This window comes from Artibeus jamaicensis, unplaced genomic scaffold, assembly GCF_021234435.1.
Source record: "Artibeus jamaicensis isolate MK-2021 breed Jamaican fruit bat unplaced genomic scaffold, CSHL_Jam_final contig_3174, whole genome shotgun sequence".
Classification (NCBI taxonomy): Eukaryota; Metazoa; Chordata; class Mammalia; order Chiroptera; family Phyllostomidae; genus Artibeus; species Artibeus jamaicensis.
In genome coordinates, this window is record NW_026521738.1 from 8,058,005 (window position 1) to 8,076,365 (window position 18,361).

The 18,361-nt window shown below is 38.2% G+C and overlaps 1 protein-coding gene across 1 annotated transcript in view; it reads right to left on the reverse strand.

Moving 5' to 3' along the window:
• ACTR2 (actin related protein 2) overlaps positions 1–17,707 on the reverse strand; it is a 32,996-nt gene extending 15,289 nt beyond the window's left edge. The window contains exons 1-4 of the mRNA XM_053663348.1: positions 17,510–17,707; positions 9,799–9,909; positions 3,642–3,857; positions 532–604 (exon numbers count right to left, since the gene is read on the reverse strand). Coding sequence (XP_053519323.1) covers positions 532–604; positions 3,642–3,857; positions 9,799–9,909; positions 17,510–17,557 — 448 coding nt within the window. The 5' untranslated portion in view covers positions 17,558–17,707. The remainder of the gene's footprint in view (positions 1–531; positions 605–3,641; positions 3,858–9,798; positions 9,910–17,509) is intronic.
• Positions 17,708–18,361: the final 654 nt, after the last annotated feature.

An 18,361-nucleotide genomic window follows, 5' to 3' on the forward strand; every position in this document is an offset into this window, starting at 1 on the left:
CCAATCAAGTGAGCCACCGAGCCAGGGCAGCCAACGCTTTATTTCCCATAGACGGGGAGTCAGTACTAACGGCAGTCCAGAGAAAACAAGTAATCCCTCCACTAAAGCTGTACTTTAAAAGCTGGGAAGGCACTCCCAAATGTCTGCCTTCTTTGTACTTGGGGTGTATCTCACAAGCATGCTTTTCTATGAACCGTTTTAGATCTGTTTTTTTTTAACTGCCAATTTTGAAGGCAAATTCCATGATCATTCTTCACTGTGTACAAAATTTTTACTTCAAAATAATGTAAAACAGGAAACCTGCTACTTTTTTAAAAACTGAGAAATCCTTTTACACTTAGGAATTAAAATGTATATATATTTTTTACAAATTTTAAAAATTGTAAAAATATTTGATTAATATTTGAAAATAAATACATAATTACTATGCTTTTTTGGGATTTACAACTTACTGAAAAATCAAATTTCTTTGCTATAAGACAGAATAAATGTCTGCTGAATTGATTATTCTGAAAGTTACACTTCACCTACCTTGAGCGTATAAAGTCAGAACTGCTTGGATGGCTACGTACACACCAGAAAACTGGTACGTTTCAAACATTACCTAAAAATACAAAAGAAAAAAATACTGGTATTTACAAGTTAAATATTTTAATTATCTATGTTTCTGGACAAAATACAAGAGACCTAAGAGTCCTCCATTCTCTTCAGATCTCTTCGCATCTATTAACATTCACCGTCACACAACTCCAATTTTAGGGGCAGATTTTCGGATATACCCTGTGTCCCCAAGCATTTCATAAGTGCTACAACAGCAAAGATTTCCGAGTGTTTTGTTTTAGTTAATGGCTAATTAGAGTGAAAGAAAGCTTTCTGCATTTGATGTCCCTTAAGGGAATTATCTTTTAATCCAAAGACCAACCACCTCCAGCAGTTAAAAAAAAAAAAAGTAAAATAGTAGGGCAGAAAGACAAAAAATAAATGCGCCAAGTCCCTGAAAGCCAGCAGACACAGAACTGCTTAGCTGCCGAGCCCGCCCTCCCCACCGGAGCCCAGGCTGCAGGTCCCCTCTCAGCTACGCTGCACCGGAGGGAAGAGGCGTCTGCTAGGGTCTGCTCTAGTCCGAATCATGCCTCACCCCCTGTGGTACAGGTTGGCTGGGACACCACGTAGGACTTCTGTCAGTTATACTGAGCATTCCTTGACTAGCAGGGCTGACTACCATTCTGAATATCTACCTATTCAGAAATTTTAAACCGACCAATTATAATTATACAGAATTTAAAATTTGTAACTCATCAGTCAGTAACCAATACTCTAACTGGTACTCTTCCATCATCCTTCATTCCCTCTCCACAGGGATGAAAATGGCTTCTTGCATATATTGACTTGAAAGTCTGTTAGAATTTGTTTTTACTTATAAGACCATTAAAAAATAATTTTAGTACCAAAACAACATTTTGGAAGAAATTAAAGTAGGGCATTATTGGTCACAACCAAGTTTGCACTCTCAAGGAAAAATGAAAAGGTATTAAAAGAAGGGGAGACCTTGGAGCACAGGGAGACCAATTCTTGTCACCTTTGCACATACATATCTCACTCAAACAGTAAAAGGGACCCAGGTACAGTGTCAGCTCCCTAACTTTTTATCTGGAAGACATTGTGGTTTTCATTCAGTATCATGTTGCTTTCTGAAAGAGCCTTCTGTGTCTACACCATGATTTTGTGATGTGTTGCTAAAAATAAATAGCAACGATAAGTGACCACTTATCTATCACGAAGTATTAGTGGTTGTCAATAATTCAGAAAGTGTAAAATAAATTAAAATATAAACTAATACAGTAAAGCCCATCTTTCACATTTTTAGGGGTAGCTAGAAGGGGGAAAAAAAGAACCATAGGAATGATATGGAATCTACACCTAAAACCATGATCTCACATTTTTAAAACACTTAATATAAAAATTGAGTTTTAACAGAAAATAAGTAGCATAGACGGTAGGCAGAAAATAGATGGGGGGGGGAGGGCAAGAATAGTAGGGGAAATATAGAATCTAAAGAACTTGAAACACGTGGTCATAAATTAAAGGGGGGAATGGTGGGGGAGGGGTGTGCAGGGTGGAGGGGAATGAAGGGGGGAATAGAACTGAAATGGCATAATCAATAAAATATTATTTTAAATAAATAAATAAATAAATAAATATTGAGTTTTAATTCAGACTTTAAAAATATTGCCTAAAAACAATTTCTCCTAAACCCCTTCCAAAAGTCCCACCATTTAAACATAGACATAGAACGATACAAAATATTTATATTAAGTAGTAACCGAAAGCTGCTGAAATACAAAGGTATTAAGTTTTGCCCTCATAGGACAAAACGAAAGACAACCTTGAAAAGTTCCTGACCCAAACTACTGAGAATGTAGACTTCTTCCTCTCTAACTACTTATCTCAGGAACCTTTTCAACCGCTCCTCCTGCCTCCCGGTCCTCAGCCCTCTCACCCATCCGCTGTCACCTTCTTGGTGAGCCCGTTATCTGTATCTTGATGACTCCCCAGTGTATAGCCTCGGCCTCATACTATTCTCTTGAACTTAATAATATAGTCAGACACACACGCACGCGACATTTTTGTGTCGATGTCTAATGAGGACCTAACATGTCCAAAACCGAACTCCTGATCCATCTCTGCCCCCACCCCCCATCCTGTTCTACTTACCTCAGTCTTTTCCAACCAACTTACGATGGTCACTTGTTCTCCAGCTGCTCAAGTCAGAATCTTTGGCGCCATCCCCTCTCTTGACCCTATCAAATAACTCAGGAAATTCCTGGCCCTACCTTCAAAACAGATCCACGTCTGGCCACTTCTCGTTACTCCCACTGCTATCACCCCCAATCCTAACAATGATTACCTTTTGCCTAGATAGTTGGAAGTCTCCAAACTGGCCTCTCTCCCACCCTTGCCTTCCTATGACCAACTCTTAGCAGAGCAGCCCCAAAAACCTAAATCTAAACACGTCCCTTCCCTGTGAGAGCCCTTCATTTTACTTGAAGTAAAAGTCTAATTCCCTGTAAGAACCTAGATGACCTGGGCCTGTCACTTGTTTGCCCTCATCTCCTACTGCTCTCCCACACTGGCTTCCTTGCTGACTCTTAACATCATGCCAGGCTTGTGCTCATTTTAAGACCTTTACTCCGACTCCTCCCTCTGCCTGAAACGCTCTCCTCCCATACATCCTGGTTAACTCCCTCCCCGCCTGTGTTTAAACATCACCTTCTCAAGCAGGGCTCCTACCTACCACACCCCACGTACAAACAGAACCTTCCCCGACTCCCCACCTCCTTTAACCAACTCTTTCCCCCCTTTAGCACCTATCATCTTCTAACAAACCACTCAATTAAGTCACTTTTTGGGGTTCTGTCTTCCCTGCCAGAACACAAGCTCCCCGGCAGCAGGACTCTGTTATGAACAGAGCCTATTCAGAAATAATGGTCAGCACACAGTTTAGGTGCTCAGTGAACAGGATCTGTGAGAAAACAACAATTCCTTTTATTCCCTTTATCTTTTACAACAACAGTAAGATAAAAGAAAACATTTTCAGGAAAAAGGAAAGAAACACATGCATATCCTATCTAAAAACTTACCTCTACAATCTTCTCTCTGTTTTTGGTTGGGTTCATGGGGGGTTCTGTGAGTAAGATTTTACAGTTTCTGGTGTCTATGTTAAGTTTCTCTGGTCCAAACGTATAGTCCCACAGGTGTTTCATGTCATCCCAATTCCGTACTATGCCATTTTCCATAGGGTAGTTGACTTCTAACATTGAGCGTAATTCACTTGCCTCATCGCCAACCATAAGATCCTAGAAAATTATAGTATTAAAGCTTTAGACCAGTCAAATTTTGCATAAAATACCTTCGGAAAATTATATTCCCATATTCCAAAAACTTGGGAATAATTAATTTTAATCTTTCAGGCACTTCCAGATCAAGCATTTCATTCCACAAGTTAAAATCTCTTCTTTCAAGAGCAATGCCTTGCAAAACTTAATACATTTTTATGTGCGATGTGGTTTAAATTGATAAATTGACCTTACTCTTAATAAATATGTTTTCAAAAGAAGAGCAATAACATAAACAAACCCCACATATTCATATTTTGGAGGGTTTTATAGGAGGTTTCATTTGTCTCTTATGCTCAATGTTCAAAACACAAGGCCTATGACATGTGAAATAGCACATCAGGGAAAACAACTTGCAGAAAAATGCTCAATGCATGCAGCACAGTCCTTTGTATTAAACATCAAAACGGTGAGTGAATATACTATAAAGCGTAATGAAAGGAGCAAAAAAAAGATAATTCTTTAGTACACTACAGTAATGCATATATGTACTATGTAACTTATGATTTCACAAACTTCTACCTACATGCCTGAATGAGAATTGAAATTAAGTTTAACATGCCCTCCCCAAAAGGAATGAAAATTTATAGATACAAAAAATAAATAAATAAATAAAACGGGGAAATAATTCTTTAAAATTAGAACTCACGAGCAGCATTTTTTATCTTGAAGTGTAAGACTAGAAAATGATGCTATTACACACAAAGCAGAATACTCACAAGTCTCGTCTCCAATGAGCATACTTAAGATGGCCCACTTTTGAAAAGCCAAATTCCGAATGTATAGTAAGGCTAACGATGTCTTGGAACTTAAACTTTTAGAAATCAGCTAATAAAGACATTACATAATTCTAACTTCTATGTGTACTGATGAATTTTTAAAAACTAGCATCAGATATAGAACTATTTGCTATAATACTTAAAATTTAAAACATGGGGAAATGACACGAGCAAAATACGAGTTTAAATCGAGGTTTAAATATGAGTTTAAAACAAAAGTAACATTTTGATCAAAACAAAAGATCACAGGTAAAACCACAGTGAACTCTTTTTAAAAACAGATTTCTGCAACATCCACTAAAGCAACAACAAAAAGGGGAAACAAAGTTAGAACAGATGCTAGAAATGTTCTCTAAAGCTTCTGTGTTGCAACTAGTTTTTTAAAAGTTAATTTACCACAACTTAATACTGAAATTTTTAAAAAAGATTTTTATTTATTTATTTTTAAAGAGAAGGGAAGAAAGGGAAAATGTGAGAGAAAGAAACATCAACGTGGGAGAGAAATATCCTTTGGTTGCCTCTTGTATACCCCCAACTGGGGACCTGGCCCGCAACCCAGGCATGCGCCCTGATGGTGTACGGAACCAGCAACCTTTCAGTTCTGAGGCTGGGGCTCGATTACTGAGCCACACCAGCCAGGGCCACTCAAATTTCTTAAATATTAACTATTTGAAATTATCTGATAAAAATGCAAAACCGAAAATCTGTATTTGTTAAATCTACTTAATGATGTGTACACTGAATTACTCAGGGAGAAGTATACTGATACTTTGAAATACATCAAAAAACAGGACAGACTGATGGGTGGCTAGATGGATAAATATGTGGTATCAGTATAGCAACTATTAATGTCAGAATCTACGTGAGGGTATAGGGTTTTATTCTTTCAACCTTGCTCTATATTCTAAACACTTCTTTAAAAAAATGTTAAGGGTGATATCCAAACCTGCAAGTATATACTCTGTTTTGTTGTGCATAATGCATACCCCCCCCAGCAAAAATTTTTGAGGGAAAAATAAAGGTATGTATGCATCATACATGGGTAGTACCTGAAACACCTTGTATCCGTAGTTGTGTTTTGTAATTATTTGTTGCATAAAATCTCTTGTACCATCATGTTAAATGCTAAAATTCCTTTATAATACAAAAACAAGTATCTAAATATAAATGAGTAAATAAATAAATAACTGAATCAAAATATTAAAATGCTGTTTTTTACCCCTGAAAGTTTGGGTCAAAAACATGGGTGAGCAAGCATTACACACAGCAAAATACAGCATATTACTTTTGGCCATTAACAAATATAATTTAACACAAAATTTTGTTAGTTTCCTTTAGACTATATTTTTGTTATGAACAAGGTAATACACTAGATAATTAGATGGCTTACATAAATCAATATACATTCACAACTACATTTCAACAGATGTCATCAGAATATTTACTTTTAATTCATGCAAGAATAGGGGCTTACATATGTCTGACCCAATGCCAACTAAAAACATAAGTTCATGTGTCTGCTTCTAGGACATACATACTCTAAAGCAGGGGCCCCTAGTCCTCGGGCCACGGACTGGTAAAAACTGTGTCCCACGAGAGCGGCCCCTGGCGCCAAAGGGCTGGGGACCGCTGCTCATAGGCCCGGCTGAAGGAAATGCCTGCCATCGAGTGTCTCACCATCCCTCTGAACAAGACAACGTTGAAAATGGAAGAAAACAATTTTTAACTTACTGAGTTAGTGCACAATGAGTAGCTCAAGCTACCTAAATTTATCTGTATGTAAAAATTATAACTGAAAAAATCCTAAAACATACAGTCTTCCTCAGTACATTTCAACTTCCAAAACCAAAAATTTTAAGAGCTTTATGAAGCCTGCCCTCATACCTCAGAATCAAGTCACAAGCGATCAGATCAGGCCTTAGATTTTTACCACCCACCTCATCAATGGACCTCAAGCCTAAACCACCACCTATTACCTGAAAGAATGAAAAATTACAGTAACTGTTCTGAGATGCTGTTTCAAAATCACTTATATATTATGAAAAGCAAGCAATATAGATTATATTTGCCAAGAATCATTTGAACAATGTCACTTCAAAATTAAAAAATTGAGCAAACACACTTTAAAACCACAATTAAATTCCCAGAAGAAATTCCTCAAAAAAACATTTGTGAAATTATACTGTTCTCTACAGGCAGACTTTTAAATCTCCTTATGATTTTAAGAGAAAGGCATGATGTTTTGTTTAGAATAAATATAAGAATTTCTACTTTTTTTGCTTATTCAAAAGAAAACTTCTCAAAGTTAGTTACTAGTTAAAATATGTATCAGTAGAAATGCCTGATATTCATCTTTTTCGAAGATGAAATATTTGCTTACAAATATAGCACTTACACCAACACAGAAAGAAAACTATAATGAAAGAGCAAACTGCCTGGGATGTATCCAAGAAGCTTCTAGTTCAAGAGAAGAAAGTGCCACATTTATTTAGGGGGGAAAGCTGTTGTTTATGATAAAGCCTTATATAAGACTCTCATTTTTTTCTTATTTTTCCTCAGATAATATTGTAAAATCTGCTCATCAATAAGGATAGTATAGGAAATCCCCACCCCCACTTTACTATCTGTATTTCATTTGCATATTGAAATTTTACTCACTTTAGTAAAAATACATGATACTGTAACTAGAATATATTCAATGTTCAGTTTAACATTAGTCGATATAGTGAATTTATCCAAATGTAACAATGTCACCCAATTTTCTGGCTCACACATATCCTATACAAAGTCATTTGGTTTCTAATGTTATGCACACACCACATTCCGTTTTAATTATAACATTTATCTATAAGAAACACAAGGAAAACAGTTCAAAACTATGTTAGTAATCAGTTCTGGTTTGGTCCACTGTATGCAATCAGGAAAGTATAGGATGAAAGGACTTAAAATTAAAATATGGAAATGCCCCCCTCCCCAATACTAAAGGGACACAAAACAACAACTACTGTCCCACCGAGCAAAAGTGGAAAACAAACAGAGAGCACGTGTGTAACCTCACTTACCATCTTTTTGTTATTCTACTTCAACAGGTCAAGAAAGGTGAAGAGAGAGAAGGTAGAAGTAAGAGTCAGAAAAGGCCTAAATAAAATCCTCACTGAAATTTTTAAACATACAAGCAATAGAGAAAAATTAGGTTGAGGTCAGATGCAGTACCACTCTATTTTACGGAGTTAATAATTAGGGCCATATTAACACGGAAAGTTATTACTTCTGAATGAAAATACTTAACTTATTAAACAATTTAAATTTCCTTTTTTTTTTTTTTTTTAGTTTACCACATTTTAGCTAACAAGACACAAAAAGTATAAGTCAATCCACTAGACAGGGAAATTCCAAAAAGTTTCTTTAAATTCATTACTGAATTTAAGAACCTTACATTAAGGAAAATAAAGGATAACAGGACAGATCTAGCTGAGTAAGCAGAAGGTAAGTTTGGGGTTGTCTTTCCAAGCTCTAGCAATCAAGTTAAATTTGACACAGGTCTGTGTTTTCTACTGGAAGAACAATTTAACTTGAAAGACATAAAAGACTAAGCAGACTGAACAGAACTGGGCTAACAGAACACAGAATGACAAACTCTGCAAGTAATGCTATAGGGAAATCCTCAGTGAAAAATGTCTCATTAGTATACTGACCAGTTCATTTCTATCACTTGGCCTTGAAAAGGAGGAGAGTGGGAGTTAAAAGATATGTAATTATTTGCACCTATGTTGAAGAATAAAAATAGCTATATGTGATATATCTTAATACATCAAAAATGTTATCAATAAAGTACCTTAACAAACAGTTCTTTAAAAGTCTGATTCTGAATAAAAAACCTTTCAACTCCATTTAAAAAGTTAATCCATATCACTATAATTAACTAAATTTTAAGTCAAAGTTCTTTCAAGAATGAATTCAATCAGAATGAAAGGAATTCACAAAAAAAGAATAACGAATCCCATAATAAATTCCACTACCTCCAAAAACAGACTCTAAAATAAAAATGCTCATATCAAGTATGCCATTTGATTATTGGTAACATAACAAGAAACCAGTATAATAATTCACCATTTTAAGTCTTTAAAAAATTAACACAGAACCTAAGTTTCAATTTGTACTTTTATTCATTGCGTAATTTAACTCTCTAATCCCAAGAACAGAGAGCTATCAAGTAGCGAATCTCTACCACCCATTACCACCTTCCTAGAGAGTGCAAACAATGCCCTAAAGAGGCTCACCCGAACTCGTATTTCAAATGACTCAATCTAACAGGTCACGGAAGACTTGCCCAAAACGGTCCAGACAGGACCAACAATGCTAGCTTGTTTACAAATACTTCAGTCTGCCCCAGAATTCGACTGCAGTTTGTAAAACCTGGCCCCTAGCCATCTAAAGAATTTATATCAATTGATGACCACAGTCCTTTTGGTTGATTTGTTTCTTTTTTCTTCTACAATACAACCCCCACTTGATTTCCAATCCCTTTAATGTGGAACAAAAATCCCTCATCCTTATTGCTGAGTCTCCTGTGTCAAGTACAGTGAGCAAAGATAACTTTCCTTCCTCTCTTTCTGGTAAGGCAAATAATGCAAGGCCAAATAAAGACCTGGACAGCTTCTTTCTGCACATCATGGAAACCAGTTATTACATTAGTGAGAAGACGAAACGGTAAGATTTACGTCCTGTGTTTTCCTGACTAGCTATATAAAAAAAGTATAGGAATCAGGCCATGAGAACATGGAAAGGAAAAGTCTAAGGTCCCAAAGGAACACTAACATATATAATGACAAATATATGGAGCTGAAAAACATAAAAATGCCAGGCTGATTTCTTTTAAAAATTATAATTAACATTCATAGAGAAATCTTAAGTATTTTACTCCATCCAGAGTAATGGCATCAAGCCACACTTAAAATCAGATGAAATTAACTTCAGTTTTTGTGCCTCTTTTCAAGTATTAATTAAAAAGTTAAGAAATTCTGCCCTCCCGCTTGCTTTTCATGGCATCACATTTTTAAACTACCTAATTCAAGAACATGTCATAAGTTTTGATCCTCATTTATCGATAAATAAAACATTACCTTGATTTCAATGTTTCCCACTTTGGTGGTTGATCTGATAATAGGTCTTCCAACCAAAGCTGGGAAGATGTGTTCTGGGAAGTTAGAGCCTGCATAGCCACACTTCACAAACTGGAAGAGAACAGTAAGAGTGAGTCAGTCACAGCATTTGCTATATCCATTGAAAACTAGTGTCTGAAAAAATCACTTTGCATTTATATAGTATTTTAAACTGTTGGTGGTTTCAAAAATCCCAAACCAGTCATTCAATCCATCATATCTCATTTTATGCCCTTCATGGAACCGACCGCTGTTGGGGCTCACGTTTATTTAGCAGGAGACTGCGTGTTCTGTGCCTGAGTCCCCCCACCACAGAGCAAACCTCCGGAAAGCAGGGGCTCAGCAGAGCAGTTCAAGCTGGAACCTGATGCTTCAAAGAGGTCCTGGCACACAGTGGTCACACAAGCAGTATTTGGGGAATGGACAAATTCACTCAACAAATGCTGAGGATTTTAGAGAGAAATGTTCAAATTTTAATTCTAAAGCACATGTTCATTCATCTCCGGCAATTCACTTTGGCAATCTCATTTTCCAAAATGGGAGAAATCCAACGGCATCTGGACTAACATCATGTTAATACTAATTAGGTATTTTGACCTATTTGCAGTTTACATATTTAGTAAATACCAGGTAGCATAATTTATATTCAGACAGTGTACTTCTCCAACGAGGGCATATCAGTGATTCCGATGATCCTCCCATTTTATGGATAAGAAACTGATATACATACTAGGAGATTTAACAACTAGTAAAACTGAAAATAGAACCAAGGGTTTTAAAATTCTTACACCAATAATATGGTCTGTTCAGTCTCATTTCTAAGAGCAGACATTGCAAGAAAATGCATCTAAAAACTTAAGGGTGGGCCCCGGCTGGTGTAGCTCAGTGGATTGAGTGCGGGCCTGTGAAGCAAAGGGTTGCTGGTTCAATTCCCAGTCAGGGCACATGCCTGGGTAGCAGGCCAGGTCCCCAGTGGGGGACACATGAGAGGCAACCACACATTGATGTTTCTCTCCCAGTCTTTCTCCTTCCTGTCCCCTCTCTCTAAAAATAAATAAATAAAATATTTATATTAAAAAAAAACCCCAACAACTTAAGGATGGGAGGAAGGGTCTCAGGGAGGCTGCTGAGAAACATTTTGGCTTCAGCTGCTACGTCTGGCAGCACAGAAATGCTCATAGTTATGGCTTCTCAGCCACTAGGGCTCCACCATTTGACCCACTGTCACCACTGCTTTTCGGTGCTAAGTGGTCCTGGCGGCAAGAGAGGGTTCTGGAAACCTGGTACCCACCAGTGAAGTGATTCTCTTCTCTGCAGGGGCCTAAATTTGGGAGCTTTCAGGTCACCTCTCCTATGTACCGGCCCTGCCCACTCCTGAATGGAGGCCTCCAGCGTGCGTGGAGGAGCTCTGCAACAGCGTTCGGGCCAGCTGCAGACAGGTGGGGGCAGGCTTGTGGAGATGAGTAGAGCTAGGGGTCTGCATCTGTGCCATTCAGCATGGCTGCCTTCTGTTTCTGGTGGGGCGCATGGCCACTCTGTCTCCACTGCCTTCTGATGGAGAAGGTGAAGGACTCCCCGTCCCTGCGAGGGCCCTGCCAGGCTCTGCACCGACTGTGACGGGCTCCTAAGCTCCACGACTTGCTCTGAAAACCGAGTATCAGAGCCCCCATCTCCTCCTTTTTATTATAATTATAATTACTAATATCCCTGTAGTAGACACGAAGTTTGTACATAGGAAAAAAATCCTTCAGGGTGGGAGGAAAAAGCCATATAAGGCAAGTAATCATAATCTGCACCCTCTACTAAGTATTCAATCAACGTAAGCTATTGTACAAGGATTTTTTTGGTTTCTTTGTTGTTTTACTGATAAATCCCAAGTGACAAGAACAGTGTGGTACATAGTAAATGCACATTAAAAATTAATCCATAAATATTAAAAACTTTGCTGATTTCAGAGTATGATATCATGACTGTTTTAATATAGAAAATATGCTTAATACTGAAAATGTCTAGTTCCACAGCATCAGGCACAAGACCATTTCTCAAAAGAGCTGAGAAAAGCGGTGTCTGAACGCAGCCGGGACAGTGGCTACACAGAGTGTGCAGAAACTGTACCCACCTCTGACAGAGACCTCCAGTGGACGAGGAGCTGTTTTGTTTGGTGGTGTTAAAACTCAGCAACAATCTTAAACTCTGGGACTTTTGACTAAGCCTCTAAAATATAAAATTTTTATTTTATTTGTGAACCAGTTAATTATAAATGGCCTAGAACATTCTGCTATCCAGAACATCGAGTTAACTGCAAGTCTTTTTTTATAAACAGGGCTTTAAAAATACATAGTCATGACTTACGCGGATTAAAGCTACTATTATGAAAAAAAAAAAAAACCTGTCTGAAATTAATAAATTTAACATTCCCAATACAACCTGAATTCCTATCTTCTCAGTTCACATTAATCAGAACCTACATACAGCATACTAGTCAGATACATTTCCTTTCAAATCCATCAAACCTAGTCCTGCTCAGTTTACCTACCATTGAGCTACCAACACCAGGTCATTTTTCAGGTACTGCCACCCATTTCTAAAACTCTAATACGATTCTTACCGAATTACCTTTCAAGGCAGAAGTTAGTGTGGTATGCTGGCACATACAATAATAACCTGCTTGCTCATACCTACCCCTTCATTTGAACGGTTGACAGTGAAGCACCTCAAAAGTGTTAAAATAACAGAATTCAGAAGCTCTAACCAATGTTTCCACAATGTCTTCTCAAAAAACTTATCCATGTGCCCTGACTGGTGGGTGTAGCTCAGTGGATTGAGCATGGGCCTGTGAACTGAGGGATCGTTGTTTGATACCCAGTCAGGGCACATGCCTGGGTTGCAGGCCAGTTCTCAGCAGGGGACACAGGAGAGGCAACCATACATGGATATTTCTTTCACTCTCTCCTTTCCTTCCCCTCTAAAGATAAATAATAAAATCTTTAAAGAAAAACCAAAACAAAAACACTTATCAATGTGATCCAGAAAAAGTAGGAGAGACAATTATCAGAGGAAAAGAATAATACCTAGTATTTTCTAGTATATTCAAATGAAAAGAAAAAGAAACCGCTCATACTCTTCTAAATCATAAACTCTCTTTTGTTCTTAAGTCAAAATTCAGCTCACCTGACATGAAATGAAATGATATGGAAGGGCAGAGAATCTCACTATCCCAACACACTAAATTTCTACATGAAATTTGTCACGATCATCAGCCTAATATAAGCATTAGTCATAATTTACACATATATTCCAGATATAGAAAGTAAATACTATGTGGATATTAAGTTCTATGTTCACCTGAAAGTAATGAACAGATATGGACACCGGGTGTGTTGAAAGTGTCCATACTCCAGGCTAAAAATGCCCACTTATAGGAATATAGCTATCATTAAAGTAAATTGTAAAATGAATGACTGAAAAAAGAATCAGTAGGTTTATAAAGGCCATTTTTAGCATATTAAATGTAAACAAATGACTTAAAAAAGGAATCGAAATAGGAATGGAAGGAAGAGCTTGGGAAAGGGCTTAAGTCCTGGAGCAGGGAGGAGACTGAGAAGGTTGACCTGCCTCTTCTTATTCTGAGCCACACATTCAAAAATATGTAACACGGCAAATCTGGAAATCATCACATCACTCAATGTTTTCTGGTTATAATTGCTCAGATAGGTAGTTCGTATCTTAAATTCTTGTTTGAGCATATCTTAATGGACAAAATATTTGCCAAGTGCCGGAAGTACACAAAAACTGAGATCCCCCCAAAACAAAAACCTACCATTCCTGTGCTTTACAAAAAAAGGGAAATTTGGCCTTGAATTCAAATTAAAGACATCACTCATTTGTTAATGAAATTATTCTGCTTAAGTGGTAGTTTACTGGAAGCATCTGCTGCCAAAATAATCCGATGCTGGCATTCCTACAGGCATTAGACGTTCATTCGGTCAAAACGGGAGTAAGCACACTGTTTCACAGCATTTTAAATGTAAAAGCACTGACAGCTATAACAGGAATATAATTAAAACGACCTCTTTCTCAATGTCATAAACTGACTGACAATCTGGCATTTCCTTTCTTGCAAAGAAAAAGTCTGTATTTTAAAAACCTAAAACCATTTAAAAATCTAAACCATTATGTGATAAAATGTAAGAAAAATGTTCTTTTCTGAACTACTCATTTGGTATCATTTTAAGCTTTGAAATTCCTCCCCCACTCATCATTTTAAGACTTGGAGACTTAGTTCTCTCATTGTGTGCAGTAAGGCCGTGTTTAAGAAATAGATTTTTACCATATATAGTTTCTTCTTCATAGCACTGTGGTTTAAACTGGCTCTCTTACTTCCTACTGAGTCATCAAATGGTGAGAACACTCACAGTATAATGTTCTTTCAAGCAAAAATGAAAAAAGTCATCTATATTTACTTTAAAATTACCTTCCTTCTCTCAAAAAAAAACACACAACAGATTTATAAAGCTTTACTTGGGCTTAACTGTATTTGTATCTGATGGTACTGGTGCATTAATTTAATTGCACAGTGATTATTCTGATCTTACACAACAAAAATATTTATTCTATTTATTCCACAACATTTTGCAAGGTAAGACCAAATTTGTTTTTGATTTATTTTTATTGCAAACATTTCTGAATTTGACATATAAATTAGCCTAAGCCGAATAAAGCAGGCCATACACAACTACAAATGTGAATTACAAATGAAATAATTATCCTAGCATTATAAGCTACTTTGTATCACCAGACCCTAAAAACCACCAGTCACACAGCAGGCAGTTGTCTTCACTGCTGTTGGTGAAAACACCCAAGTTTGGTAACAGACTACACCAGACGCCTGGGCAGAACTCTTGAAAGGCACCTAAACGGAAGCAGATACCAAGATTTGCACCTATCTGGCCACTTTCAGTAGTTCAATTTTAGCTAGTAGGTTTGAACAGTTATGAGAATGAAGCAAATGAATTTTTGGAATTGGATGAGTTTTCCTCCTGCAGGCTGCCCTACGGAGAGAAACTGGTTGGGGCTAGTAAGGAAGAGGAGCGAGGACCAACATCTGGCACGTGATCGTAAGAACTCACCTACCCTTATAGCATTTGACTTAAGGCCTGCCAGAAGAGTTAAAAAAAAAAAATCAACTTCTCAAATTGCCTATAATTAAAATTTTAAAACCTAAAATGTTTCAGAGGAAGTTGCTTTAGGTTAACAACTATTCCCACAAGTTTTTAGAAACTAAATTTGAACATCTTGTTTAATATTTAATTGTGAAGGAATCATTATACCTTCAGGTAACTAAATAAAATCAAGATGACTATGAAACAGAATATAGAATCTAAGTGGTTCCTAATCCTCTTAAGTTTTCAGAAATATCACAGCATTCCTGGCTACATATTATAACTGTTTCTTCATTTGAAGTCAATCGTGTCTATACAAAATCTGAATAAAATTTAAAAATCAGAAATGTAACACCAAATAGGTACATTTTTGTTTGAACCATATACCTTTTCTACATGTCATAGTAACTATCTTTTGTCTTAAATAAGATTCTTAAATTATGAATTAGAATGAGACTAATCAATAATATACAATCAGCTTCCTAATACTATAATTAAACTAATGAAACCGTGACATAAAAATGAGCTCATGGTTAACATTCCTATACTAATTGAGTATCACAAAACTCATGAAAAGCACAAGGTTCATCACCCTTCAAAAAGGAGGAATACATTAAAATATAACTGGCTCAGATTTCTAAACACAGTATTTAGCATATTAAAACAAAATGTTTTAGCCCTGACTAGTGTAGCTCAGTAGTACTGCAAACCAAAACGTCACTGGTTCAATTCCCAATCAGGGCACATGCCTGGGTTTCAGGGCCAGGTCCCCGGTTGGGGCCTTGCAAAAGGCAACTGATTGATGTTTCTCTCCCTCTGTCTAAAATTAAATAAAATCTTTTTTTAAAAAAAGGTTTTAAATTCAATTTTTAAGGCTTTAAATTTAATTAGAGGTCGATTTCAGACTAACCTTTAAAAAAAAACACCTTTAACTGTGTACTAACTGTAAAAGTAAGAAATGCTTATAGTTTCTTTATTTTAAAGATAATATAATACATGTCTTGTTAAAAAAACAAAGAACATTTCCCCAATTGTATAGAAGAGTCACGAAATCCTCATCTACTACCATCACTCCATGATCTCCAACTCACGTGTATCCACTATGAACATTTCATGTGCCCCTCCAAAACTTGCATGTACACATACTAGTTTGTGAACACATAAATATCTTTAATAAAGAACACACACACAAATGGGATTTTTTAAAACTTAACAGTAAACCTTAGATGTCTCTCCACAGCATTGGTCTGCCTCTTTTTTCCTAAGTATTACATTTTGTATGTCCCATTATATGATAACATTTATTACTCAAGCTCATTTTTAACTAAGTTCAGATAAAGCCAGTATAATTATTGCTTATTAAAATCTAACATTCCATCAAGGGAAGTATTATGGCAGTGAATAGTAGGTCTTTCTCCCCCTCAACAATCCAGCTTGTAAAGTGTTTTAAAGTTCAAGTAAAATCTTTTAAAATTCATGTCACATTTATGGAACGGGGGGAGAAAGATCACAAAATATGCAACTCCAAAATAGTTAGACATCACTGTAATGTAGGAGAAAATTATCACTATGGAACTCATCCAAAATAAGTAACATTTCTGTCTTCTAATTTGCTGACTTGGTTATTCAAAAAACATTTATTTAAAAGGGGGAGGGCATTTGAAATAACTTTCAAATAACTTTCTAAATCAATGTTTTACTCAGATTTTTTACAATTATTTGCATTTTAGAATCTTAAAAACTAACATTATCTGTAACCTGTACCTAAGAGGAAAAAACGGGGGAGCGGGAAGGCGGCAAAACTGCTTATCTCCCCCAAGGTCAGTAAAATTAACACTTGGACCCCTTGATGGTTGCAAGTAGTCCAAGATCATTCAATGGGAACAGGCTGGTCCTTGCCCGGCTGCCCGTCAGCCAAATCCCCAGCATGCAGAACAAAAAGTAAGTTATGCACAGCCAATAGGGCATCCACTTCCCTCAAAGACAAAAAAAAAACAACAACCCTCAAAACTGTTTAAGGGCTGAAGCTTGCATTGACAACACTTCCCTTTTTTTTTTCTACACCCGTTTCCTGTCTCCAGTTCGGTATCTACACAGGAAGAGGAAGGCCTCTACGTCTTCCCTTTTTACACACCAGAGACCCTGGGAAGAGAAGCCCTTCTCAAACACACAAACCCAGTCTTTTACGCCTCCGACCCTTTATCCGAACTGCCGCGGGTGGAGCGAGGAACCAGTCCATTCGGGCAGCAGGAGAGATCCCCGAGCAATGCCCGCCTCGCTTGCTGCCTCGACCCGGAGTGCTGAGGGAGTGGCAAGCTCGGGGAGACCACATTCCTTGCTCTCCTTGCCCACGGAGGCGGAAAGGGCTGCCCGTACCCCTTGGCTCCGAGGCTCGAGGGCTCCGAGGCTCGAGGGCCCCGGGTGCATCCCCGGGCGCGGAGAACCCGTGCGTCCCCCGCACCTTCCCGCCTGCACCCATCGCCACCGCGGCCTCCCCATGAGGATCATACCCCGGTGCCGTTGTCGCACACCACCACCTTCCTGCCCTGGCTGTCCATCGTCCGCTGGGAAAGAATAGCCGATGCCGCTGAACAACCTACAGCTGCCACCTACAGCAGCCGCCACCCGGCTCTTTCCTCTTCCTCCTCCTCCCTCCCCGTAGAACCTCGTCGGGTTCAACTTTGTTCCCCTCCCGGAAGTAGCCAACTCGGCCCCGCCCGTCATTTAACTGACAGCCCGCACGGAAAAGGTGGGGACGGAAAGAGGAGGCCGAGACTGACAGCGGTCAGTTCCAATAAGAAACGGAGGAGCGCTGGGGCCCGCCCTCAACTCCGGCTCCAGTTTCGCTCTCACTGTCTCCGCCCATCTGGGTGACGCCCTCTGCTTCTGGTTTCCGGCGCTTCACTGGGTGTAGCTGCGAGCTGACTTGTGAACGCTGCTGTCGTATCCCTGAAGTGCTGTTGGAGTGCGGAGAGTTGCCTACCCCGGCCCAGGCAGGACACAGGGCTTGTCGCGAGATAACAGTGGAATGTGGCAAAGACAGCCCGCATGGAGAGCAAACTTGGAGGTCTTTGTGGGTCGCAGTATTGAACATGGCTTCGTGTGCCTTTGCTTATAGGCCTTTTCAGTGAACAGAGCTGGAATGGATATGCACATATATTTGAAATCATGCGTTTATACAGATACCTCCAATTCCAACCCAATCCTTCTTTGCCTAACTTGCACTTAGTCAAGTGAGAGGGTGCCTCCATTTCCAGCCTCATCGCACACCACTTCCAGCAGGAACACTCTTCATCATCACACATCTTAAGTATATGCACCCATTTCAACCCAGAGTCTCAGCTTTGAGATCAGACAACCTA